This window comes from Balaenoptera borealis (assembly GCF_965194805.1).
Source record: "Balaenoptera borealis genome assembly, chromosome: 10".
Lineage (NCBI taxonomy): Eukaryota > Metazoa > Chordata > Mammalia > Artiodactyla > Balaenopteridae > Balaenoptera > Balaenoptera borealis.
Window position 1 is genome coordinate 13179416 of NC_138874.1, and position 26142 is coordinate 13205557.

The following is a 26142-nucleotide window of genomic DNA, read 5'->3' on the forward strand; positions in this document are numbered from 1 at the left end:
AGGGTGGGTCCCGCGCCTATATGACTGGCGGAGAAATTTGGATTCAGAAACACATGTGGAGGAAAGACAGTGTGAAAAGACACAGGGAGAAGATGGTCATCTACAAGCCGAGGAGAGACTTGGGACAGATCCTTCACTCAAAGCCCTCGCCCACACAATAAACATCTGTGTTTAAGCCACCCATCTGCAGTACTTTGTTAATGCAGCGCTAACAAATTAATACAGACTGGCAGGGGAAGGGAGACACGTGGAGAGCCAGAGGCTGGAAGTAAGGTCCATGGCCGTGCAGAGGGCACCCGGAGGTCTCAGCCTGGAACCCACCTCCAGCCAATGCTAAGTGAGCCCCCACTGCCGATAAACTGCCAAGACCAGAGGGTCACTCTACAAAATTCAGAGTGACTGTGCTTACAGCACCTTGCTAATCTTCCTCAAAAGCCTATAGCTGCATTGGGTATCGATTTGGTTACAGAATCCCATATCCTAGTCTAAGAGTGACTAACTCTTAACTCCCTGTTTCTCCAGATGCTGTCACTTAGGGAAGCATAACTCAAAGGCTTATAGGAAACTGGAATCCGTACTCTCTCGCTGTAATACTTTCAACACCTCTCATAGATCCAGGCGACAGAGGCCTCTGCCTGGTCCTCCTTAATCCTGGAGTGAAGCATCCCCAGGGTCAAAGGTACATACCCACCCAGAGCTGGTCCAAGCAGCCAAGACCAGAAGTGCCTTCCCAAAGAGCTGTGAGCCTGCTTCCTGCCGGGGCCTCTTCTCAAGGCCTTGCTCCCAAGGGCGAACCACAATGCAGTGGTCAAGCACTGGTTACCTGGAAGGGGTGGATAGTTCTTGGACATGCAGGCCAGGGGTCCCATCACGGTGCAGGACAGACCCCCAGGATGGGAAGACAAGTCAGGAGTTCCACTGCTCTGGGCCGCGATGTCAGGGGGCCTGGAGGACTCCTCTGTGTTCACGTCCTAGAGAAACCGCCCATGTGCTCTTCCTCCATTTGTTACGCTTGTTCCCACCCCCGGGAAGCCAGCCTCCACTGCCCTCAGCACCAGCCTCGGCCATCAGCATTAAACCCACAGCCAGGATGCCAACCACATACCCACCCCGAAGACAAGCCTCTGGAGGACAAACTCTGTAGCTACTCTTGGCCAACCTTTGATGCAAAAGAATATTAACGGCACACAGAGAATTCCACTACCACCCCGCTCACTTTCTACAGAACTTCTCACCTGCAAAGCGAGGAAGTTGGAGCAGGTTATTCCTGAGAACGTTCCCAGTCCTACCATCTAATATTCCTTGACTGTTCTACCATTCAAGATTCTTTTGCTAATGTTATGTTATTTGTAGACATCTGGAGAATCTAAAAAACACACAGGTCATGTAAAACAATGCCAGACATTAGTGACAGAGGCAGAAATATAGGCCATTTTTACTAAGCAAGACACGATTCTTTCAGCCCTCAGAACAGAATTGTGCAGAAAGTCTGCTGTCTGCTGGCCGTTGCCCATCCGTCTTCCTGCCTGTGTATACCTGGCCGTGTGCTGAAGTCCCATTTTAGCAAAAAGCTACAGGAGGAGGAATGTCAGTTTCATCTCCAGTCTTCTCCCTGTCCCCTGTCCCCATCCCCAGTTCCATCCCCTGTGCCTTGTTTAGTAAAAATAAGTTTAAGAATGAGAGATTGTTACTGAAGCAAACTAGAAACAACATAAAGGGCAAAATGACAGCTGCCCTGGCATACGCGCTACTTGGGTCTCAAATTAAAATACATACACATATACAGGAATCCTTGACATTAACAACATTGCCAATTATTGCTCAGGCCTCTAACCTTCTGTCAGGGGCAAGTGGTTAAGAAAATGACAGCAAAAAACAGCTCTAGGAAATGCAGGATTTTATCTGTTTGGCTTTTTCCTTCCTTCGACCCTTCTCTCCTCACAGCTGATAATGTCACATGTCACCAGTGGGACATAGATGGGGCACAGACAACAGAAATGCCAAGAACTCCTCCAAGCTTCAGATGGTCTCATAAAGGCACGATGGGACACACGTAGTCATCAGAGGCAAGCCATTCTCTGTGGCTGTAAATGCTATCAAGCTGGCCGTCTGAGACATTTACTCTCGGGAAAGGCTGCGTGCAGTGGAGAGAGATTTGTACCAAGGGCTGACACCCCTGTGGGCCGTCTTTGTCACCTTGGGTACAGCACGGAATCTCTGTGCAGTTCAGTAGTGGGGACGGAAGCCACACACAGGACAGACCGATTCATGCTCGTCAAACAGCTAGCTCATGTTTTGGGGACCTTGGGCGGAATGAAGTATAGAAACATTTTTTAATAAATCATTTCTACAAATAGCCATACCTATATTAGACTAATAAATATTTCTGAGTAATCTGACAAACATCAGCCCATGAATTTTTAACTAATATATTGGATGTTTTCCTCTCTGGCCCAAGCTGGGGAGATTAAATGAAAGAACCAAAGCAAAATTGGCCAGAGAAATACTTGGACTTTTAGCCTTTTGATTCTTCCTCTGAATCTGGATCACATTAGTGACTCATATCCTTACAGAATATTTCTCCGAATTTCAGGGATCCTGGGTCTCAACTTTAACGAGGATACTTCACTCCGCTGCTTTTGAGTCTTTGTGGTAAAGTCCAAATTCTCCAACTGACTCAGCAAACCGACACTGAGATGTCACATGTGATTAGGTCATAAACTCTTTTTAATAAAATACATCTATGTAGCTCATATAAGCACTCCTAGAAGGGATAGCTGAAAGAGAGAGATTAAACGCAAGGATTTCCAATTTCTTAAAAAAGACTTCCTGGGGTCAAGGTGTGACGTGAAGATACAGCAGAGGAAAGAGCCCGAATACTGAATTTACTGAATTTGCAGAATTTCCCAAATTAGCTGAGAGGAATAAAATAGTGCACACAGGCACGCATGCACACGCACACACGCACACACACACACACACACACACCCTGGTCCCAGGCCATCTCTTGTCAATTCCCATCTCCACTGAGAAACTCTGCCCGACTTTACAGAGTCACAGCTTGCATCTAAGTCCAGTTCCATCAAGAATCACAGCTTTATTCTGAACTGATGAATCTGGTATTTGGCTTATCCAAATATTCCAAGTGTTAATTCAACCAGCTCTTTCTCACCTCCTCTCAAACAATTTTATTCCAAACTGAAACTATAATGCATAGGCCAAAAACATTTTGACTTACAGACAGTTGTCTGAAATAGCTTTTAGCTGTCCAATAAATAAAAAATAACAGGAGTCAAAAATAGAGAACAGCCTTATGTTTAGATCATCACTACTCTCCTTTCTACTCCTTCCTCCCAAGTTGTTTAAAGATAACTTTTTACATACAATCAGAAAATAAAATACTGGCCTCTTATTTTCTGAAGACTGGTAACCAAGATGGCGCCAGATTTTCAACTATTGTCATAACCCAAATGTATTTAAACATTCAAAAAGATTTCAAAAAAAAAAAAAAGGTTTCAATTCTTGGCCCTCTAGAGCTTTTCTCCACACAACTCCTGTTGAGTTCAATCCTTCAAACACTACAATTTGATCCAGGGGGAATACGATCCTGCCTCTGGGTTTATTCTGTTAAGGGATCCAAAGGTAACATCAGATTTCCATTTCAATCACTGCCCCCCTAATTCTGACTACTTAATAACTAATATCCCATCTTTCCCAGGGTTTTAAAAAGAAATGCTTGCATTTCCATTAAATCCTAATTTTTTTTAATGTATGTTGTTTCTTCTACATTTCTAAACATGTATACTTTCCATAATTCTGAAGTTTACCCAAAAGGTTTTACTTTCTGCTTTGTGTCCATTGTGATTTTCTGAGTCATCTTTAATTACCTGCTAAGGACAAGCATATTCACATAAAGCTGCAGACACAGTTTAAACCTTAACGTTTCTCTCAGGTTCTTTCAAAATCCGCTTACAAAGCAAAACATCAGTCGGATTCCTGAAACTGGGCAATACTATAAATTTCATTTCCTATTTTAGTTTCAGTGGGTAAGTTAAAGATTTACATATTTTATTGGATAAAGTCTGCCAAAATAGACTGCTGATGAACAAAATGAATAAACAGCAAGAAAAAACATCCAGTTGACTAAACAAGTAACTGAATAAGGAATCAAACACCAATATCAGTACCGCTCAAAGAGGAAGCTGAGGAAATTTGCCCAAAAGGATGTACAGGGTGGTTATGATAGTGGCGGCCAGGATGAGCACAGTTACAAAAAAACGACCCTCACATATAAGGCACAGGGCCCCCCCTGCACGGATCTAAAGGAAACCTAGAGGTTTTGGTTTGGGTCCTCCCCAGCAGCACAGGGCAGATCAATCAGCCCTTTAGCAGCTTGGAAAAGATGTGCTAATGACTGACTGAAGTCCCAGCCAGCAATGAGCAGGCGTTCCCAACCCGGGGGTATTCACTATAGTCACTGGGAAAGGGTCTCTCTGAGCAAAACTGAATTACTTCTGCTGGAAGAGGTTAAAGCCTTCGGCTCAAGGTCTGAACAACAGTTTAGTTTGGTGTATTCCTTTACCATCTGAAAAGTTAAAGCAGGGACTAAAAACATATGACCTGCAGACAGGAAAACACTCTTGGGGTATGTCAGGAATAAGAAAATTTGGTGAAAGGGAATAGAGGATTGTAGAAGACACCCAGACTACACAGAAATTAAGCGCAGGACAGTTCTCAAGTTGACAAAAATGAAAAATAAAAATTGAAATCGACCAGAAGAAAAGCTCTTAAAATAGGCCACATGCCTTCACGTAGGCCGAGAGCTAACCCAGAGTCACAGCGCTAGGAGAACCAGCTACAGTCATTTCAATCTTTGAGAATCCATGAGGCCCCAGTTGAAAATAATTTATCAGATACCTAAGTTATAAAAGAGGAGTGCATGAGTCTACATATTACAAGCTTCCCAAATGAACTACCTAAATAATAATAATGATAAATGTTGTAAATTCCTTGAAGAAAATAAAGCACAGGGAATTTGTAAAATATTAAAATGCAATATTTAAAAATATATAGCCATTTTTCACCCTCCTTTGTTCTATGTTTGTTTTAAGTCTTAATAAATTTACTCTAGCACAAAATAAAGGTTTTTTTTAAAAAATCTGTAACTAAGATGAGACTCCTGCTTTGAATTCCTCAAATACACCCAACAAAAAACAAAAGTCAGGGTCCTGTTTTTCGGAGTGAGTGGCATCTGGACCCGCCCAGATAGGTGGTAGTTTCAAGTCTCTTCCTTCTTTTCCAACCCTTTCCATCTTTTCCAAGTTGTGCCTCGATTAATATTTCCCATTGCCTGTGACGATGACTTTCCAAAGAAAATGGGAGGACACAATGGTGAGTTCGCAACTCTGAACAGCGGCCGCAGGGCAATTTCAGCTCCATCCGTGTCTAGTGCCTGCTCGTCAATAGCAATGACTCATTAGAAAAGAAAGAACCTGAGCACCGCAGCGGGGATGGTCACGGGCTGCCCAGGGAAGGTTGCAGGGGAACTTACTTGGGGGCTAGGAGGAACAGAATTACTGGGTTTTTTTAAAGCAGTTTATTTTAACCTATTTTGCAAAATCTGAAAGTGCAAAGTGTTCTATTGATAAAAGCGGAGGGGACCTCCAGCATCACCTAGTTCACACCTTCATTTATAAGCAAGACTTCCTGTTCCTCTGGCGCTGGCTGGTCCTCTCCTATGGCAGTTCCTCTTCTGCTCTCCTGTCTTTGGAACTGCCACCCACCTCCCTGACCCGAGCCAGTTGCCTGGTGGTCTCCCGGGGTTGCCTGTGTTTAGAGACCCGTTTGCTCCGATCCCTTTCAGGGGCCACCAGGTGATCCGTGGGGCATAGAGAGAACTCACTGGCCTGGAATGGCAGTGTTCTCTTTTGCTTGGACCCATGACCCATGCTCTGTCCAGCTGCACACCTTTCCATTGCCTTTCCATTGCTTGCATGGGCACTTGGCTCCAAGCCCCGTTCTCTCCCAGGCCATCCGTGTTAACCTTTTCTCTCCCTGTCCCATTTCCAAAAGTGGTCAAAGACGTCAGGACACTACTGCTGTGTGAATTTGGACCCTCGGCAGCCTCCTCCACAAAATATACTGCAAAAAGATACAAAATTAATGCACAGAAATCTCTTGCATTCCTATACACTAATGATGAAAAATCTGAAAGAGAAATTAAGGAAACACTCCCATTTACAATTGCAACAAAAAGAATAAAATACCTAGGAATAAACCTACCTAAGGAGACAAAAGACCTGTATGCAGAAAACTATAAGATACTGATGAAAGAAATTAAAGATGATACAAACAGATGGAGAGATATACCACGCTCTTGGATTGGAAGAATCAACATTGTGAAAATGACTATACTACCCAAAGCAATCTACAGATTCAATGCAATCCCTATTAAACTACCAATGGCATTTTTCACAGAACTAGAACAAAAAATTGCACAATTTGTATGGAAACACAAAAGACCCCAAATAGCCAAAGCAATCTTGAGAAAAAACAGAGCTGGAGGAATCAGGCTCCCTGACTTCAGACTATACTACAAAGCTACAGTAATCAAGACAGTATGGTACTGGCACAAAAACAGAAATACAGATCAATGGAACAGGATAGAAATCCCAGAGACAAACCCAAGCACATATGGTCACCTTATCTTTGATAAAGGAGGCAAGAATATACAATGGAGAAAAGACAGCCTCTTCAATAAGTGGTGCTGGGAAAACTGGACAGCTACATGTAAAAGAATGAAATTAGAACACTCCCTAACACCATACACAAAAATAAACTCAAAATGGATTAAAGACCTAAAGGTAAGGCCAGACACTATAAAACTCTTAGAGGAAAACATAGGCAGAACACTCTATGACATAAGTCACAGCAAGATCCTTTTGACCCAGCTCCCAGAGAAATGGAAATAAGAACACAAATAAACAAATGGGACCTAATGAAACTTAAAAGCTTTTGCACAGCAAAGGAAACCATAAACAGAACGAAAAGACAACCCTCAGAATGGGAGAAAATATTTGCAAATGAAGCAACAGACAAAGGATTAATCTCCAAAATATACAAGCAGCTCATGCAGCTCAATATCAAAAAAACAAACAACCCAATCCAAAATGGGCAGAAGACCTAAATAGACATTTCTCCAAAGAAGATATACAGATTGCCAACAAACACATAAAAGGATGCTCAACATCACTAATCATTAGAGAAATGCAAATCAAAACTCCAATTAGGTATCACCTCACACCGGTCAGAATGGCCATCATCAAAATATCTACCAACAATAAATGCTGGAGAGGGTGTGGAGAAAAGGGAACCCTCTGCACTGTTGGTGGGAATGTAAATTGATAGTCACTATGGAGAACAGTATGGAGGTTCCTTAAAAAGCTAAAACTAGAACTACCATATGACCCAGCAATCCCACTCCTGGGCATATATCCTGAGAAAACCATAACTCAAAAAGAGTCATGTACCACAATGTTCATTGCAGCACTATTTACAATAGCCAGGACATGGAAGCAACGTAAGTGTCCATCGACAGATGGATAAAGAAGATGTGGCACGTATATACAATGGAATATTACTCAGCCATAAAAAGAAACGAAACTGAGTTATTTGTAGTGAGGTGGATAGACCTAGAGACTGTCATATAGACTGAAGTAAGTCAGAGAGAGAAAAACAAATACTGTATGCTAACACATATATATAGAATCTAAAAAAAAAAAAATGGTTCTGAAGAAACTAGGGGCAGGACAGGAATAAAGACGCAGACATAGAGAATGGACTTGAGGACAAGGGGAGGGGGAAGGGTAAGCTGGGACGAAGTGAGAGAGTGGCATGGACATATATACACTACCAAATGTAAAACAGGTAGGTAGTGGGGAGCAGCTACACAGCACAGGGAGATCAGCTCAGTGCTTTGTGACCACCTAGGGGGGTGGGATAGGGAGGGTGGGAGGGAGAAGCAAGAGGGAGGAGATATGAGGATATAAGTATACGTATAGCTGATTCACTTTTTTATACAGCAGAAACTAACACACCATGGTAAAGCAATTATACTCCAATAAAGATGTTAAAAAAAATATACTGCAAAAACCAATATACCTTACAGGGTTGTGAGCAAAAATGAGCATTTTGTAAACAATGGTGACATTTAAATTAATGTATTATTATTATTACCAATCAAAATAAGAAAGACGACATGATAAATATGAGAGTTGTCCCAAACACTGAGGATGCCGTCTAATCAAGGAAGTCTTCCTGCAAGAAACGTCAGTCTCACGCTGCTTATACACTCCAAACTCACTGCATTGACTCTCTGGGCAAAGATCTGTCTGCCTCAGGAATTCCTGGGAAAAGCAAGGTATCTGCTTTAAAAATAAAGAAAAGTCAGAATCTCATCGAGCACTTTTAGCAACACAAAGCGGTCCTTCTCCTCCAGATGAGCCCTCACGCTCTCGGTCTCATCAAGCCATTGTTCTTGACAAACCAACCAGGTGAAGAAGGACAAAGGCAGAGAAGGAAAAAAAGCAAAGACCAGAAGTAGAGACTGAAGAACACAGTCACAGCAAGTGGAGAAGCAGCTTGGAGACCACGGGCATTTCTTCGGAAGTCTCTAAATGGTCCCAGTTTGGCACCATCCCCCGGGCACATCGCTGGGACACACACACAGCTGTCCCCCTGCACACACCCACTGAGGATCTGCCTCGCTCCTCCCGGGTCCCGGAGTCTGTTTTCCGATTCAGGCTTTGCTGTTTCACTGTGTCTTTTCACTCTAATAAGATACGTATCTGAGGGGGAAGTGGGACTACTGATTTTTTTTCCAGTCAGTTGTGAACTGCTGAATTTCATTATTTTAAATCTCACTGGAAAAGAGCCGTGACATCAGCCTGGCTGCTGATCGTGGGCTGAGGGCAGGTGTCGTGGGGAGGCCAGAGCACCTCCAACAGTCGGCCAGCCTCGCCGGGGGGCCCTGAGCGGTTAAGCAACGGGGGCCGGGAAGCAGGCCCGGCTCTCCATCACCACCCTCCCCCAGCTCAGATGCGCCCACCGAGGTCCGGCCAGCCTGGCCGTAACCACGGCTTCAGTTTGTTTTGCAGTTAGTGCCAATGGCTTGTAAAAAGATGTGACATGTTTCTTCCAAATGTACAACGAGAGACAATTCATCCACGAGCTGCCACAACACATTTCAGGCAAAGCATGAAAAATTCCAGGAGCTGAGGAATGAACTCAACCACAGACTAATACAAACCAGCCAAGCGTCTCTAAAGAATGTTGGAAAGTATCGTCCGCAGCCCTCACCCAGCTCTGTCGTTGCTACTCTGATTACTCCTACCTGGCTTTACGGTCAGCCAGGGTCACAGCTGGCCCTGTCCCCACTGATGTTCAAGGCACTCAGACCAACAAGAGGGGCAGAGCTGATGGCCCTCGAGGCAAATGAGCTGCAAATGAGGACCCTCCTCCACTTATAGAAATAAACAGACGGGGGCTTCCCTGGTGGCGCAGTGGTTGAGAATCTGCCTGCCAATGCAGGGGACACGGGTTCGAGCCCTGGTCTGGGAGGATCCCACATGCCGCGGAGCAGCTAGGCCCGTGAGCCACAACTACTGAGCCTGCGCGTCTGGAGCCTGTGCTCCGCAACGGGAGAGGCCGCGATAGTGAGAGGCCCGCGCACCGCAATGAAGAGTGGCCCCCGCTCCCCGCAACTGGAGAAAGCCCTTGCACAGAAACGAAGACCCAACACAGCCATAAATAAATAAATAAATTTAAAAAAAAAAAAGAAATAAACAGACGGACACTCACACCCCGAATGCAGGCACGCCATCCAGGAAAACCCCAGAAACGGTCACTTCCTTCCTCCCTGTGTCCCCATCCTTCCCCTCCCCCACCACACACCCCAATCCCACTCCAGAGAGGGCGAAGGATGGGTTTCCGTAGGGGAGGATCGGGCTCACTAGAGAAACCCGTCCTTCTGGACCCCTCCCATCAGAGGAAGACTTGCAGGAGGAAACAAGGAGTTTCTTCCAAAGCTGAGGGATTGGAATCCCAGGGATGAAGGAAAGTCCAACTAACGTACAACGTACATCTTTTGAGTGGCTTCTGTCTTTCACACGTCCCTGCCCTGTAGGCTTCCATATTGCAGAGTTCCTGATACCCAGGTACTTAAGAAAGTTCTCCTCTTGTTCATTGGAGGACAACCATTCTCTCTGGCTCTATCAAAAGGTAGCTCTGATGTCTGGGAAGGCAGCTCTTTCATTCCATCCTGCTAAGACATTTGATCCAAAACACAGATGTCAGAAAATTCAAACTGCTGCTTTGATTTCTATTAAAATATCCAAATAAAAAGCCGTCGGTTCTCTGGTCCCCAGCAGGTGCCCTTCTACTTCCCGTCCTTCTTGAACAGCAGCGGCCCAAGGATTCCCCACAAGCTACAGTCCGAAAGGAAGGTGCCCACACAAGCAGTCTCCACCAGTGAGTCACTCACAGACGCCAAGTGCCCTTAGGAAGCTCCTTCTCAAGCGCAATGTGTGGCTTATCCAGGGAAAGCAGCATCGCCTCCCCGTTGAACTTGAACACTGTGGAAGCAGTCAGAATCAGCTCTTCCCCAGACAGCACCATGAGTTTCTAGCTGGCCTCTGTGAAACGTCTTCATAGATGTTGATAATGATAGGATGTCGAATGGTCTGTTTCTCCAGGTTTCTGTAACCTCTCTTCATAAGACCAAGATTTTCCTACTTCACAATTTGTCTGGATCTCTTCATCTGGCCTGAGAAGAAACTACAGTGGACCCTTGAACAACACAGGTCTGAACTGCAAGAATCCACTTATATGCAGATTATTTTTCAATAGTAAATACTACACGGTCAGTGATTGGTTGAATCCCGGTATGCAAAGGAACCACGGATCCAGAGCGCCAGCTTTGAATTACACGGGGATTAATCCCCACATTATTCAGGGGTCCACTGCACTCTCACAACAAACAAAGACGGCTATTGATGCAGATAAGATGCATTCTTCTAGCTGGGGCACCTATGGGATATGGTTCTAAAAGATAACCAATCCCTCAGAGCAAAAACTATGATACAATTACTTAAGATACTAGGCCAAGCAATCTCTGATCTGTTGGCCAATAAAACCACATCGGCTTCTTTCAAATGCTCCATGTCTAGGAGTGAGTACCACAGCCTGTCCGCTTGGCAAAAGCGTGCCTTCCTTCTTATGGAAAGCACACATAACAATGATGGTTTTTCCATTTGATATCTATGGCGGGAAACAGCACGATGCCTCACTCCCCAGGTGGAAGAGAGGAAGCTGACCAGACAAAACCTGCACCTGGGAGGTGCCCCCTGCGCCACCAAGTAAATAAAGGAGATGCCAAGGGTCAGGGTCCCCCAGATGACGAGGATGCCTCAGGGTGGTCCCTCTCCAGCAACATGAAACCCCACTGAGTGCCGGCGGTGCTCTCACAGCGAAGGTCCTCAGCACAAGTGGAAGGTCACACCATGAACTAGCCATTGAATTGCCCGTGTTGCTTTCTGTCTTTAAGCACTCTGGGATTTTCCCTCCCACCCTTGCCACGCAACCCTTAGTCCTTCTATTCCTAAGACTCCCTCCTACACTGGGCCCTCGTGGGTTCAGGTCACTGAGATGCCCAGGTGTTCCTGCAGGCAGATCAGCACAAAAAGTGAGAGCCGGCTCCTGACCTGAACTCTGCAACCTCCGTGGGCACAGGTGGATTCGGGGATGATGGGTCCTCCCCGAGGAGCCCCCAGACGGCACTGCAGCACGTTCAAGAGCCATCTTTACATCGGATTTCCCTAACAGCGTCATAGAATCACATTGCCACAAACCTTGAAAGGTCTTTCAAGAGTCTGTTCAGTTGATTAGAGCACTGGATGACTCGGCAAAAGTCACACCTTTATTTCGTCTGCATCTCCTCCTGATGAAAAGGCAGGCTGGAGCACATGGGCAGAATAACAGACTAGAAATGGTAAGATCTGAGTTCAGCGGCCCAGCTCCATCAGCTACCACACTCTGGAGCTCTTTGCTTTAGACTAAGAGATCTCTAAGTGGAAACCACCTAAGTTACGTCTCTTACTAGCTGCATCCCCAGGAAATTTTCTGAGTTCTTATTTCCTGAACTGTTAAGTGAGAATAACAACAGCCTGCCCACCACGCCGGGCTGCCTCTGCATGCCGTGAGCCAGCAAGTGAGAAAGCAGGCGCCCTGCCACCTGTGTGTCTCTGAATGGGGACAGGGCACACCTGCAGGAATGCTGCCCGGGAGTTCAGCTCAAAACACAGAGGCTCTGACGTACTGCAGCGGGCGCCAAGCTAGGCACGTTCATCCCCTCAGAGCTTGTGCAAGCGGCGAGAGGAGTGAGGCCAACCTCTGCGCTGCTCAAAGCGAAAGGAGAAATAAGTAGGACACATCTGGATGGCGGGACCAAAACAGGCTCGCTTTAAGCTTCATGTATAGATGTGTGCTTTTATAAACATAAAAATAAGTGTACATGTATATTTCATCTTATATATTACACATATTCCATATATACATCTGTCTAATATAATGCATACATCACATGTATAATTACATATGATATGTAATGTGTAATATCGTGTGTGTGCATGTGTGTATGTGTGTGCATTTGTATATGTGTGTATGTGTGTGCATTTGTGTGTGTTCATCTGTGTGTGTGCATGTGTGTGTATATGTGTGTGTGTGCATTTGTATGTGTATGCATTTGTATATGTGTATATGTGTGTGCATGTGTGTATGTGTGTGTATATGGGTATATGTGTGTGCATGTGTGTATGTGTGCATGTGTATGTGTGTGCACGTGTGTGTGTTCATCTGTGTATGTGTGTGCGTGTGTGTGTATATGTGTGTGTGCATTTGTATATGTGTGTATGTGTGTGCATTTGTATATGTGTATATGTGTGTGCGTGTGTGTATGTGTGTATATGTGTGTGCATGTGTGTACGTGTGCATGTGTGTGCATGTGTATGTGCATGTGTGTATGTGTGTGTATGTGTGTGCATTTGTATATGTGTGTATGTGTGTGCATTTGTATATGTGTGTATGTGTGTGCATTTGTATATGTGTATATGTGTGTGCATGTGTGTATGTGTGTATATGTGTGTGCATGTGTGTACGTGTGCATATGTATGTGTGTGCATGTGTATGTGCATGTGTGTATGTGTGTGCATCTGTGTGAGTAGCATGACTTCCATAGGAGGGACAAGGGAAGCAGGAGTAGGAAAGATCCCTAGAGGCCAAGGCTATATCGTAAGGAAGCAGGCGAAAGTGAAGGAGAAAGAGCGCAGGCCGACTTGATGGTGAGTTTCTTTTGGCTGAAATCTGGCAACAACGCACATCTCTTCCCCTTCTCCACAGGCATGAGCCCGGGGTTAGAGTTCTGCAGGGAAATATCAGGGCTGGGAGGGGAGGGAAGGATACCGTGAGCAGCTACCTGGACAAGCATCCAGCTTCGATGGGCTGGATGGGGGGTGGTACATGTGTGAGAGGGGACAGCTACTCGCTAAATAGTCTAAAACACATTTGGAAGGCAGTTAGAAGGCTTCAGAAGACTGAAATCCCCGTGATAAAAAAGACAGGCAGTAAGCATGGTAAAGCACTTGCTGCCACCCAGGCACCGTTATACGAGCTTTATATGTATTAACTCAGTGCATCCTGAGAATAGCCCATCCCTCCCCCAATAATAAGTGGTTCCAGCTAATAAGCGGTTGAGTGAGGTAATCAGATGGTAGAGTCCATATTCTCAACCGCTATAGGGGGTGACGTTTTCTTAAGTATTTTCTGCAGCATAATAACCAGGCAGAACTTCCATCGCCCTCACTGCTCTACACCCGCCGCACCTGCAGGTCTCACCACATCTGCGTGTTCATCCAGGCACGGCTCACTTTCTGTCTAACATGAGTAAGGGTGGGTTCTGTCTTTCGCCATAATAAGGTTACGACCTCCCCAAAGGCAAGAGGTCCATGTGTATCTCTTGGGTCTCCCACAATGCAGAACACAAGGAAGGTTCTCCCTCTATAGCAAGTGGATAAGAAACTAGGCTTTGACGTAATGAACAGGAATTTAAGTATCAGTTTTGCCTCTTATTAATTGGGACTTTGGGCAAATTATTTGACCTTCTTAAACTCTCTTGTCCTCCTCTGTGAAATGGGTATAATAATAGAAGCAACTCATAGAGTAAAGCTTAGCACAGTGCCTGGCACGTAGTAAGACTCAGTAAATGTTAGTACCGTGAATAATAACTCATTCTTCCAGGCCATTGATTGAGTCTCCTCTCTACCAGATCCCCAGCCTCTCCTGTCTCCAGCTGACCATCCTCAGCAAAGGCTGGCATCCAAATCTCCAACCAATTGAGCTCCAGTAGATCTCAAAGGGGAAGGAAGGCACCCCTGGGGCGTTTGGAAATGGGAAAGGTCCTTATCAGAATGGAGAGGAATAGTGGTATTTAGTGGGTTGGGTAGCCAGGGTATAAAATATCCTGCGGTGTGCAGGACTGCCCCACACCATGAAGAATTTTGCCACTCAAAATATCAACAGTGCTTCCCTTGAAAAAACAAAGCACTGCTTGGAAAAGAATTTATATATGCGGGACAGCAGACAAAATCAATCCCATAAACAGATCAACGAGGTGAGCGATCCAAAATCAGTTAGGAAATCACCAGTACCTCCTGATGGTTTCAGGTGGCTCTGCACGGACGGGAATCTGCTCGGCCAAGGCCAGGGTGTCCTGCAAGGTCTTGCTGAGCTCCTGCAGCTCGCCCAGGGACAGCCCTCCCACGAGGTCGCAGCCCTGCCACGGGAGGACCCACTCCTGCTCTTCTATTTCCCTTCTCAGCTGTTGATCTTTTGCGTCCAGCACAGACATCCTGGCTTGGAGGGCTTCGATTTCTTTCTGTAGAGAATAGAGAGAGCAGATTTTGTAAATTCACCCTGCTCGTGGCAGAATGCGCTGCTGAGAATGAGTCCTTTCCATGAGAGTCCGCCATATGCATGAGAGCCGTGAAGTTGCCCTTCTGAAGCAGGCAGATTTTTGGAGGTTTGCTGAACTGGAAAAATCATGCCAGCTTTGTATTTCTGATTAGTTGGCATAAGGAGAAACATTCCCTCCCAAGCATGAAATAACTCCGGGTGGCGAGCCAAGAATTCAACTTGGAAGAAGCCAGCAAATATATAAACGACTTACTTCATTTCAGGTGACAGAGCTAGAACACAGGGCAGCAAACTTCATGGACCTGAGACACCAGTAAGCAGGTAACACGACCCACAGACCAAAAAAGAAAAGCAAACGAGGCTTGGCTGGTCTGTCCCCAAACATGCAAATTTACCATGTAGAGAAAGATTAGAAATCATATCCTCTTAAGTCTACAGGGTTGCGAGAACAATGAGATACCGCAGATAGCACTCTGCTGTCTAGGTTCATAAAAATAGTAAATAAAGTTAACTTCCACTAATACAACAAACCAAAATCCAAAGAATCGAGTATTGTCCAATCTTGAGGTCAATGGATAAAACAAGCAGCAGGTAACTGAATGCCCTCTGTGCATACAGTGTTATGGCAGCTAATCATCTCACTGACCATAGGATTCTGAATCTAAAAGGAGACTCTTTTAACGAACATACTCCCATGTTCCATGCACTGGTTTCCAGCTGATAAGAGCATAGCTCTAACCCTGGCTTCCCCCCATCTCTCACCCACGTCCTCTCAGCCTCAAGGCACAGATCACCCACAGCTCTACCCACTGACCCCTCTTCCAGTAGGGGAGGAAGGACACACAGCAGGAGGTACTGAAGATCCACCCAAGACACCCTAAGAAAACAATAGCGTGTATCCCACTGGTCCAAGATTATGGTATTACTGACATTGTCTCCCATCTCACCTCCCTACTTCCAACCTTTGAATTCCCATCCCCTATTCTTTTCTTTTCTGTTTGTTTTTTTTGGGGTTTTTTAACTGTGGTAAAATACAGGTAATATAAAATGTACCATCTTAACCATTTTTAAGTGTAATTCAGTGGCACTAAGTATATTCATATTGTTGTACAACCATCACCACCATCCATCTCCAGAGCTCTTTACATCCCGCAAAACTGAAACTCTGTCCCCATTAAACACTGACCCCGCCATTCCCGCTGCCCCCAGGCTTGGTGGTCATCATTCTGCTTTCTGTCTCTAGAATCTAACTCTTCTGGGGACCTCATATACGTGGAATCATACAATATTTGTCTTTCTGAGGCTAGCTCATTTCACTTAGTATAATGTCCTCAAGTTTCATCCATGCTGTAGCACGTTTCAGAATTTTCTTCCTTTTAAAGGCTGAATGATACTGCATGGTATGTATACCCCACATTTTGTTTATCTATTCATCTGTCGATGGACCCTTGGGTTGCTTCCACCTTTTGACTGTTGTGAATAATGCTGCTGTGGAGATGTCTCTGATGCTCTGCTTTCAGTTCTTTTGGGGTTTATACCCAGAAGAGAAATTGCTGAATCACATGGCAATTTTACTTTTAATTTTTTAAACAACCACCATCCTGTTTTCCACAGTGGCCCTCCACCCTATTCTCACACAGATGTCAAAGTGACTCTTTAAATTGTGGTCAATTACATAACTTCACTGCTTAAAAACCCCCCATGGCTCCCATTCCAGTCAGAGAAGAGCCCAAGACCTCACAAGGCCCTGCAAAGGCCCTCTCATCACTGACCTTCTCCTCTGCTGTTCTCCGCAATCCTAGCCTCCTGGCTACCCTTTGAACGCATGGGGCACACTCCCACTGCAGCCTTCGAGTGACTGTTCCCTCCATGGGGAACGCTCTTACTGGAGATTTCTGCAAGGCCCCCCCACCTTCCATCAAGCGTTCGCTTCAATCTCCCTTCTCAGTGAGTAGACTCCCCTACCCCGACACTCTGGTCCATGCACTGTAGCTCTTACCACCCTACGACATTCTAGGCATAGAATTTAGGCTTTTATTACGCTTGCCATTTCTTGTCTATCTCCCCACTCCCACCCCCACTAGGACATAAACTCCACAGGAACCCTGAGCATTGCAAACAGTACCTGGCATGTCATAGGCACTCAAAAATTCCTGCTGAATAAATGAATATCCACCTTCGCCCAGAGTTCTGCCACGAATGCTCCCTCCAAACACTAAGTATGTTCTGTACACTCTGATGTCATCAGGAATTGGGGAGACCTTCAACTGGTGAATATTGTTCAGAACGAAAAACCAGACTTCACATTTTCAGCTACCCGAACCTTGCAATGATGCCCACTGAATATGAAAGTGCCAGTTTCTCATCCACCAGAGGGCAGACAGCAGAAGCAAGAAGAACTACAATCCTGCAGCCTATGTAATGAAAACCACATTCACAGAGAGACAGATAGAATGAAAAGGCAGAGGACTACGTACCAGATGAAGGAACAAGATAAAACCCCAGAAAAACAACCAAATGAAGTGGAGATAGGCAACCTTCCAGAAAAAGAATTCAGAATAATGATAGTGAAGATGATCCAGGACCTCGGAAAAAGAATGGAGGCAAAGATCGAGAAGATGCAAGAAATGTTTAACAAAGACCTAGAAGAATGAAAGAACAAACACCTAGAAGAATTAAAGAACAAACAAACAGAGATGAACAATACAATAACTGAAATGAAAAATACACTAGAAGGGATCAATAGGAGAATAATTGAGGCAGAAGAACGGATAAGTGACCTGGAAGACAGAATGGTGGAATTCACTGTTGCGGAACAGAATAAAGAAAAAACAATGAAAAGAAATGAAGACAGCCTAAGAGACCTCTGGGACAACATGAAATGCATCAACATTCGCATTACAGGGGTCCCAGAAGGAGAAGAGAGAGAGAAAGGACCCAAGAAAATATTTGAAGAGATTATAGTCATAAACTTCCCTAACATGGGAAAGGAAATAGCCACCCAAGTCCAGGAAGCACAGAGAGTCCCAGGCAGGATAAACTCAAGGAGAAACACAGCAAGACACATAATATTCAAATTGACAAAAATTAAAGACAAAGAAAAATTATTAAAAGCAACAAGGGAAAAAGGACAAATAACATACAAGGGAACTCCCATAAGGTTAACAGCTGATTTCTCAGCAGAAACTCTACAAGCCAGAAGGGAGTGGCCCGATATATTTAAAGTGATGAAAGGGAAGAACCTACAACCAAGATTACTCTACCCGGCAAGGATCTCATTCAGATTCGACAGAGAAATCAAAAGCTTTATAGACAAGCAAAAGCTAAGAGAATTCAGCACCACCAAACCAGCTCTACAGCAAATGATAAAGGAAATTCTCTAAGTGCTAAACACAAGAGAAGAAAAGAACCTACAAAAACAAACCCAAAACAATTAAGAAAATAATAATAGGAACATACATATCAATAATTACCTTAAATGTGAATGGATTAAATGCTCCAACCAAAAGACACAGGCTCGCTGAATGGATACAAAACCAAGACCCATATATATGCTGTCTACAAGAGACCCACTTCAGACCTAGGGACACATACAGACTTAAAGTGAGGGGATGGAAAAAGATATTCCATGCAAATGGAAATCAAAAGAAAGCTGGAGTAGCAATACTCATATCAGATAAAATAGACTTTAAAATAAAGAATGTTACAAGAGACAAGGAAGGACACTATGTAATGATCGAGGGATCAATCCAAGAAGAAGATATAACAATTATAAATATATATGCACCCAACATAGGAGCACCTCAATACATAAGGCAAATGCTAACAGCTATAAAAACAGCAAATCAACAGTAACACAATAATAGTGGGGGACTTTAACACCTCACTTACACCAATGGACGGATCATCGAGACAGAAAATTAATAAGGAAACACAAGCTTTAAATGACACAATAGACCAGATAGATTTAATTGATATTTATAAGACATTCCATCTGAAAACAGCATTACACTTTCTTCTCAAGGGTACACAGAACATTCTCCAGGTTAGCTCACATCTTGGGTCACAAATCAAGCCTTGGTAAATTTAAGAAAACTGAAATCATATCAAGCATCTTTTCCGACCACAATGCTATGAGATTAGGAACCATTTACAGGGGGAAAAAAACCCGTAAAAAACACAAACACATGGAGGCTAAACAATACGTTACTAAATAACCAAGAGATCACTGAAGAAATCAAAGAGGAAATAAAAAAATACCTAGAGACAAATGACGAGAACATCTTGATCCAAAACCTATGGGATGCAGCAAAAGCAGTTCTAAGAGGGAAGTTTAGAGCAATACAATCCTACCTCAAGAAACAAGAAAAATCTCAAACAATCTAACCTTACACCTGAAGGAACTAGAGAAAGAAGAACAAACAAAACCCAAAGTTAGTAGAAGGAAAGAAATCATAAAGATCAGAGCAGAAATAAATGAAATAGAAACAAAGAAAACAATAGCAAAGATCAATAAAACTAAAAGCTGGTTCTTTGAGAAGATAAACAAAATTGATAAACCTTTAGCCAGACTCATCAAGAAAAAGAGGGAGAGGACTCAAATCAATAGAATCAGAAATGAAAAAGGAGAAGTTACAACAGACACCAAAGAAATACAAAGCATCCTAAGAGACTACTACAAGCAACTCTTTGCCAATAAAATGGACAACCTGGAAAAACTGGACAAATTCTTAGACAGGTATACCTTCCAAGACTGAACCAGGAAGAAATAGAAAATATGAACAGACCAATCACAAGTAATGTAATTGAAACTGTGATTAAAAATCTTCCCAAAAAAACATAGGCAGAACACTCTATGACATAAATCACAGCAAGACCCTTTTTGACCCACCTCCTAAAGAAATGGAAATAAAAACCAAAATAAACAAATGGGACCTAATGAAACTTAAAAGCTTTTGCACAGCAAAGGAAACCATAAACAAGATGAAGACAACCCTCAGAATGGGAGAAAATATTTGCAAATGAAGTAATAGACAAAGGATTAATCTCCAAAATTTACAAGCAGCTCATGCATCTCAATATCAAAAGAACAAACAACCCAACCCAAAAATGGGCAGGAGACCTAAATAGACATTTCTCCAAAGAAGATATACAGATTGCCAACAAACACATAAAAGGATGCTCAACATCACTAATCATTAGAGAAATGCAAATCAAAACTACAATGAGGTACCACCTCACACCGGTCAGAATGGCCATCATCAAAATATCTACCAACAATAAATGGAGAGGGTGTGGAGAAAAGGGAACCCTCTTGCACTGTTGGTGAGAATGTAAGTCGATACAGCCACTATGGAGAACAGTATGGAGGTTCCTTAAAAAACTAAAAATAGAACTACCATATGACCCAGCAACCCCACTACTGGGCATATACCCTGAGAAAACCATAACTCAAAAAGAGTCATGTACCACAATGTTCATTGCAGCTCTATTTACAATAGCCAGGACATGGAAGCAACCTAAGTGTCCATCGACAGATGAATGGATAAAGAAGATGTGGCACATATATACAATGGAATATTACTCAGCCACAAAAAGAAACGAAATTGAGCTATTTGTAGTGAGGAGGATAGACCTAGAGACTGTCATACAGAGTGAAGTAAGTCAGAAAGAGAAAAACAAATACCGTATGCTAACACATATATATGGAATAAAAAATAAAATGGTTCTGAAGAACCTAGGGGCAGGACAGGAATAAAGACACAGATGTAGAGAATGGACTTGAGGACTCGGAGAGGGGGAAGGGTAAGCTGGGATGAAGTGAGAGAGTGGCATGGACATACATACACTACCAAATGTAAAATAGATAGCTAGTGGGAAGCAGCCACATAGCACAGGGAGATGAGCTAGGTGCTTTGTGACCACCTAGAGGGGTGGGATAGGGAGGGTGGGAGGGAGATGCAAGAGGGACGAGATATGGGGATATATGTATATGTATAGCTGATTCACTTTGTTATAAAGCAGAAACTAACACACCATTGTAAAGCAATTACACTCCAATAAAGATGTTAAAAAAAAAATCTACCAACAAAGAAAAGTCCAGGACCAGATGGCTTCGCAGGTGAATTCTATCAAACATTTAGAGAAGAGCTAAAACCCATCCTTCTCAAACTCTTCCAAAAAATTGCAGAGGAAGGAACAGTCCCAAACGAATTCTACAAGGCCACCATCACCCTGATACCAAAGCCAGACAAAGATACTACAAAAAAAGAAAATTACAGACCAATATCACTGGTGAATATAGATGCAAAAATCCTCAACAAAATACTAGCAAACAGAATCCAACAACACATTAAAAGGATCATACACCACGATCAAGTGGGATTTATCCCAGGGATGCAAGGATTCTTTGATATACGCAAATCAGTAAGTGTGATACAGCATGTTAACAAATTGAGGAATAAAAACCATATAATCATCTCAATCGATGCAGAAAAAGCTTTTGACAAAATTCAACACCTATGCTTTGTGACCACCTAGAGGGGTGGGATGGGGAGGGTGGGAGGGAGGGAGATGCAAGAGGGAAGAGATATGGGAACATATTGTATATGTATAACTGATTCACTTTGTTATAAAGCAGAAGCTAACGCACCATTGTAAGGCAATTATACTTCAATAAAGATGTTTAAAAAAAAAAAAAAATTCAACACCTATTTACGATAAAAACTCTCCAGAACTGGGCATAGAGGGAACTTACCTCAACATAATAAAGGCCATATATGACAAACCCACAGCCAACATCGTTCTCAGTGCTGAAAAACTGAAAGCATTTCCTCTAAGATCAGGAACAAGACAAGGATGTCCACTCTTGCCACTGTTATTCAACATAGTTTTGGAAGTCCTAGCCATGGCAATCAGAGAGGAAAAAGAAATAAAAGGAATACAAATTGGAAAAGAAGAAGTAAAACTGTCACTGTTTGCAGATGACATGATACTATACATAGAGAATCCTAAAGATGCCACCAGAAAACTACTAGAGCTCATCAATGAATTTGGTAAAGTTGCAGGATACAAAATTAATACACAGAAATCTCTTGCATTCCTATACACTAACAATGAAAGATCAGAAAGAGAAATTAAGGAAACAATCCCATTCACCATTGCAACAAAAAGAATAAAATACCTAGGAATAAACCTACCTAAGGAGGTAAAAGACCTGTACACGGAAAACTATAAGACACTGATGAAAGAAATCAAAGATGACACAGACGGAGAGATATACCATGTTCTTGGATTGGAAGAACCAATATTGTGAAAATGACTATACTACCCAAAGCAATCTACAGATTCAATGCAATCCCTACCAAACTACCAATGGCATTTTTTACAGAACTTAGAACAAAAAATCTTAAAGTTTGTATGGAAACACAAGAGACCCTGAATAGCCAAAGCAATCTTGAGGGGAAAAAACGGAGATGAAGGAATCAGACTCCCTGACTTCAGACTACACTACAAAACTACGGTAATCAAAACAATATGGCACTGGCACAAAAACAGAAATATAGATCAATGGAACAGGATAGAAAGCCCAGAGATAAACCCACGCACCTATGGTCAACTAATCTATGACAAAGGGACCAAGGATATACAATGGAGAAAAGACAGTCTCTTCAATTAACAAAAAAAAAAGTGCCAGTTTATTGGAGAATATTTTCAAATAGAGACAATGTTTGCTTCCCTTTCCCACCTTGCTGTTGTATGGACTTGGATGGCAAACTCAGATAATAAGAACACTCTGCATGAGGCGGGGGCAGCGGGAGGGCTTCCAGTAACATGTCTGAGCCCCATTAACTTGTCTAAGGTCATTCAGCTGTTTGGAGCCTAAGCCAGCTCTTGGACTCAGTGTTAAAGCCCTCTGCTCTTTCCAGAAGTCAATGCTCCCCTTTCCTGCCTCAAAGCCTCCAGGCTCAGGCAGGTGTGGACAGAGCTTCAGGGCTCCTTGTCTCTGGGGGACACTGTCGACTTCCATAACTCCTGGTTGCCTCCTGGCTGGAACTCAGGGCTGCACCAAGATTTCTAGCTCCTGATGATTCTCGGCCAAATTGCATCCACTGCTCTGGGCCAACCTGGAGCTCCCACGATACCCCAGTCATTCCCAGTCTTTCCCAGTCCTGCCCACCTTGCCCAGTCTGCACTTACAGCTCTGCCTCCTGACAGGTGCTACTCACAGCCCCACCTGACAGCAATTTCCATGAAGCATTGCCACAGCTCAGATTTTTTTTCTGCCTTCTGAAAGAACCTTCTACAGGGCAAAATGAGAAGAGGTGACAAACTGGCCTGGCAGACAAGCAAAGTATATTCAACAGGAAATGAGGAATAGCAAAAACACCGCCACACACACCGCCAAGCTTTCAACCCCTCATTTGTAATGAGACTCCCAACAGGCCCCCTAGTCACCACCCTCCACCTTGTGCTTCCAGGTGGGACAGCCAACGCTCTAATTGCTGCACTCAAGCAAAGACCCACTTTGCTGCCTTTGGCTCAAATGGATAAGAAAAATGCTGTCTTATTTCTTGAAGATTCTTCACCTGCTTACCTGTAACTGCTGCTTTTCTTGGAGGAGCCAGTCTCGCCTGGTGATGGACACAAGCAGGTTGTCCTGAGCGGTGGGTTCCAACATCTTCGGCTCCATTCTGAGCTGGGCTTGGGTGTCGTCACTGCCAGCTCTTAAAACAAAACATACATATTGGTACAGATATGGATGAGCTGAAATCCTCAGATCTACAAGAACGTTAATGGAAAGAAGGTCCACAAAGTGGCCCCCAGCGGCTCTCATCCTTAGGAGGGTCATAGGGATGAGGTCTCTAATGTAAGTTTTTGTTTTAATGACAATCTGTCGGGGCATTGGCTGTTTCCCAGAGCCACCTTGCTTAATTGGACTGGGCACTGTCCAGCACCATAGCTATGCGTGTGGCTATCTGCGCTGAAAGTGTAAAATACACACCAGATTTTAAAGACTTAGTATGAAACAAAGAGAGCAAAATAGCTCATTAATGATATTTGCATTCATTACCTGTTGGGATGACAATGTTTTTGATATACTGGGTTAATTAAGTATACTTTAAAAATTAATTTTGTTTTTTTCTTACTTTTTAAAAATGTGGCTACTAGAGCATTTAAAATCATGTATGTGGTTTGCATTATACATCATTGGACAGCTCTGCCTGGACCATCCAGAGCAAAATTCCAGGGCTGATCTTGGCTGTGGAGATGACAAAGAGGGTTGACTGATGCTTGGGTCAGAGATTCTCAGAAAAGGTTTGCTAAAAGACTGTCAAAAACCACTAAAAATCTGTTTGGCTCTTTCTCCCATGCTTGCAAGAGGTGGCATATTTGGTTGAAGCAACGCTGGTGAAGATGTGGCCCAGGCTGCCGCCTTATGTTGGTAAGTTGCCGTTGCAGGATCCTTGCAGGTGTTTCTCATCAAAGGATGACAAATCAATTTATAAGCAGTTACAGCAGTAAACAAGACTTGTCCCCTGTGCAGAGCAGAGGCAATGGATAAACTAAGGCCACGGACAAACGCTCCCCCCAGGGCTCAGACTTACTCACTGCAGGAGTGGAAAGGTAGAAGCCATGCTCCCACTTTCTACATCTTAACGCAGCCCTTACATTAACAGGGGGCCTACCAAGCACCACGGTGAAACAGTCCTAATATTCTTAGAAACAATGATAGAAAATGTGTCACCTCAGCTTTTCTAAGTTAGAAAACAGTGGCCACAGAAAAGGGAGCCTTGCTTGCATTTCTGGGCCAGACACAGATTCAGACTCAATAATCTCGAAAGCTGCTTACTTAATATAACATACCACGCAATTTAGAAGCTTATTTTAAGACTTGTTACTCTCTGTTTTGTGTGCATAAAGGCAAATCACAAGAGTAGTAGTAGTAATAAAAAAATTTAACTGGTAATAACAAAATAATCCAGTATAATTGAGAAGTTACTGTACGCCGGGTGTTATCAGTGTTGCCACCGAAGAAACAGAGCATCAGGGAGATCTGAGCAACTTGCTCTGGTGTAACCAAGCAGGACCCTATGGGGCCTTCCCAGAGCAAGACTCCCCCTCCAGGTCCCCCGCCTGCCTTTCGTCTGTAGAAAAACTTTAGTCAAAGAATAAATTTAACTGGAGAAAAGAAAATGAAGAAAGGAAACTTTCAAGCAAGACGAAATAATAGTGGTTTAGCCATTAAACAAAGAAGTCAAAAACCTTTTGTTCCTCCTCAAGGGCTATAGATAACATTCTGAGCCATGTCCTTTGAGCTGTTTGGCAGATACTGAAACCCTCACCAGGTAGAAGAAGTTAACTGTATGCTGCTCACAAGCATGCAGACCCCAGACCGGTTGGAACCAGAAGGTTGATGATGTCGACTCCCAGTTACCTCACCACCAACCAATCAGAAGAAGGTCCACGAGCTGATCACACACCCCACAACCCCGCTCCCTCACCCCGTCTTTATAAACCTTTCCCTAAAAACCATCAGGGAGTTTGGGCCTTTTGAGCACTAGCTGCCTGGAGTCCTTGCTTGGTGCCTGCAATAAACACTGCACTTCCCTTCACCACCACCAGGTGTCAGTAGACTGGCTTTCCTGGGTGTGGGCAAGCAGACCCAAGTCTGGCTCCGTAACACTGGGTCACACAGAGCGCAAGAAGCAGAGGTGAGGAGTCCATCAAAGGGCCATCAGGCTGGTCGCCACTTTCCAGCCCTTCCCTGGACACCGTACACCAGTCAGGCTTCAGCAAGATTATAAACTCCTGTTTCTTCCTGGCTTCTAGCCACATGCCACCCACACCTGCTGGCTAAGTCCCCTTGCCCATGATTCAACACAGTCAGCTGAGAGTGACAGCTTCAGGGAGGTAGACGACCACGGTTTGAGCCCTAACTCCACCTTTTTCTAGCTATGTGTCCTTGGACTTAGCAAACCTCTCTGAACCTCACCTCCCTCGTTTTTAAAATGAGGATGATGGCGATGGCGATGCCTTCCCTGTATGGCTCTATATGGCTGATGACGGGGATCAAATGCATTCAACAGATGGCCACTGAGTGCCTACCCTGTGCAG

The 26142-nt window shown here is 43.9% G+C and overlaps 1 protein-coding gene across 20 annotated transcripts in view; it reads right to left on the reverse strand.

Annotated features, from left to right (window-relative positions):
* DISC1 (DISC1 scaffold protein) overlaps positions 1–26142 on the reverse strand; it is a 346324-nt gene that overhangs the window by 210120 nt on the left and 110062 nt on the right. For all 20 annotated transcript variants that reach the window (XR_014249066.1, XR_014249067.1, XM_082407588.1 and 17 more), the window contains 2 exons: positions 23621–23750; positions 14760–14986 (listed from right to left, as the gene is read on the reverse strand). Coding sequence is in view for 18 of the 20 variants with exons in the window: in XM_082407588.1 (XP_082263714.1) it covers positions 14760–14986; positions 23621–23750 (357 nt within the window). In the remaining 2 variants the exon portion in view is untranslated. The remainder of the gene's footprint in view (positions 1–14759; positions 14987–23620; positions 23751–26142) is intronic.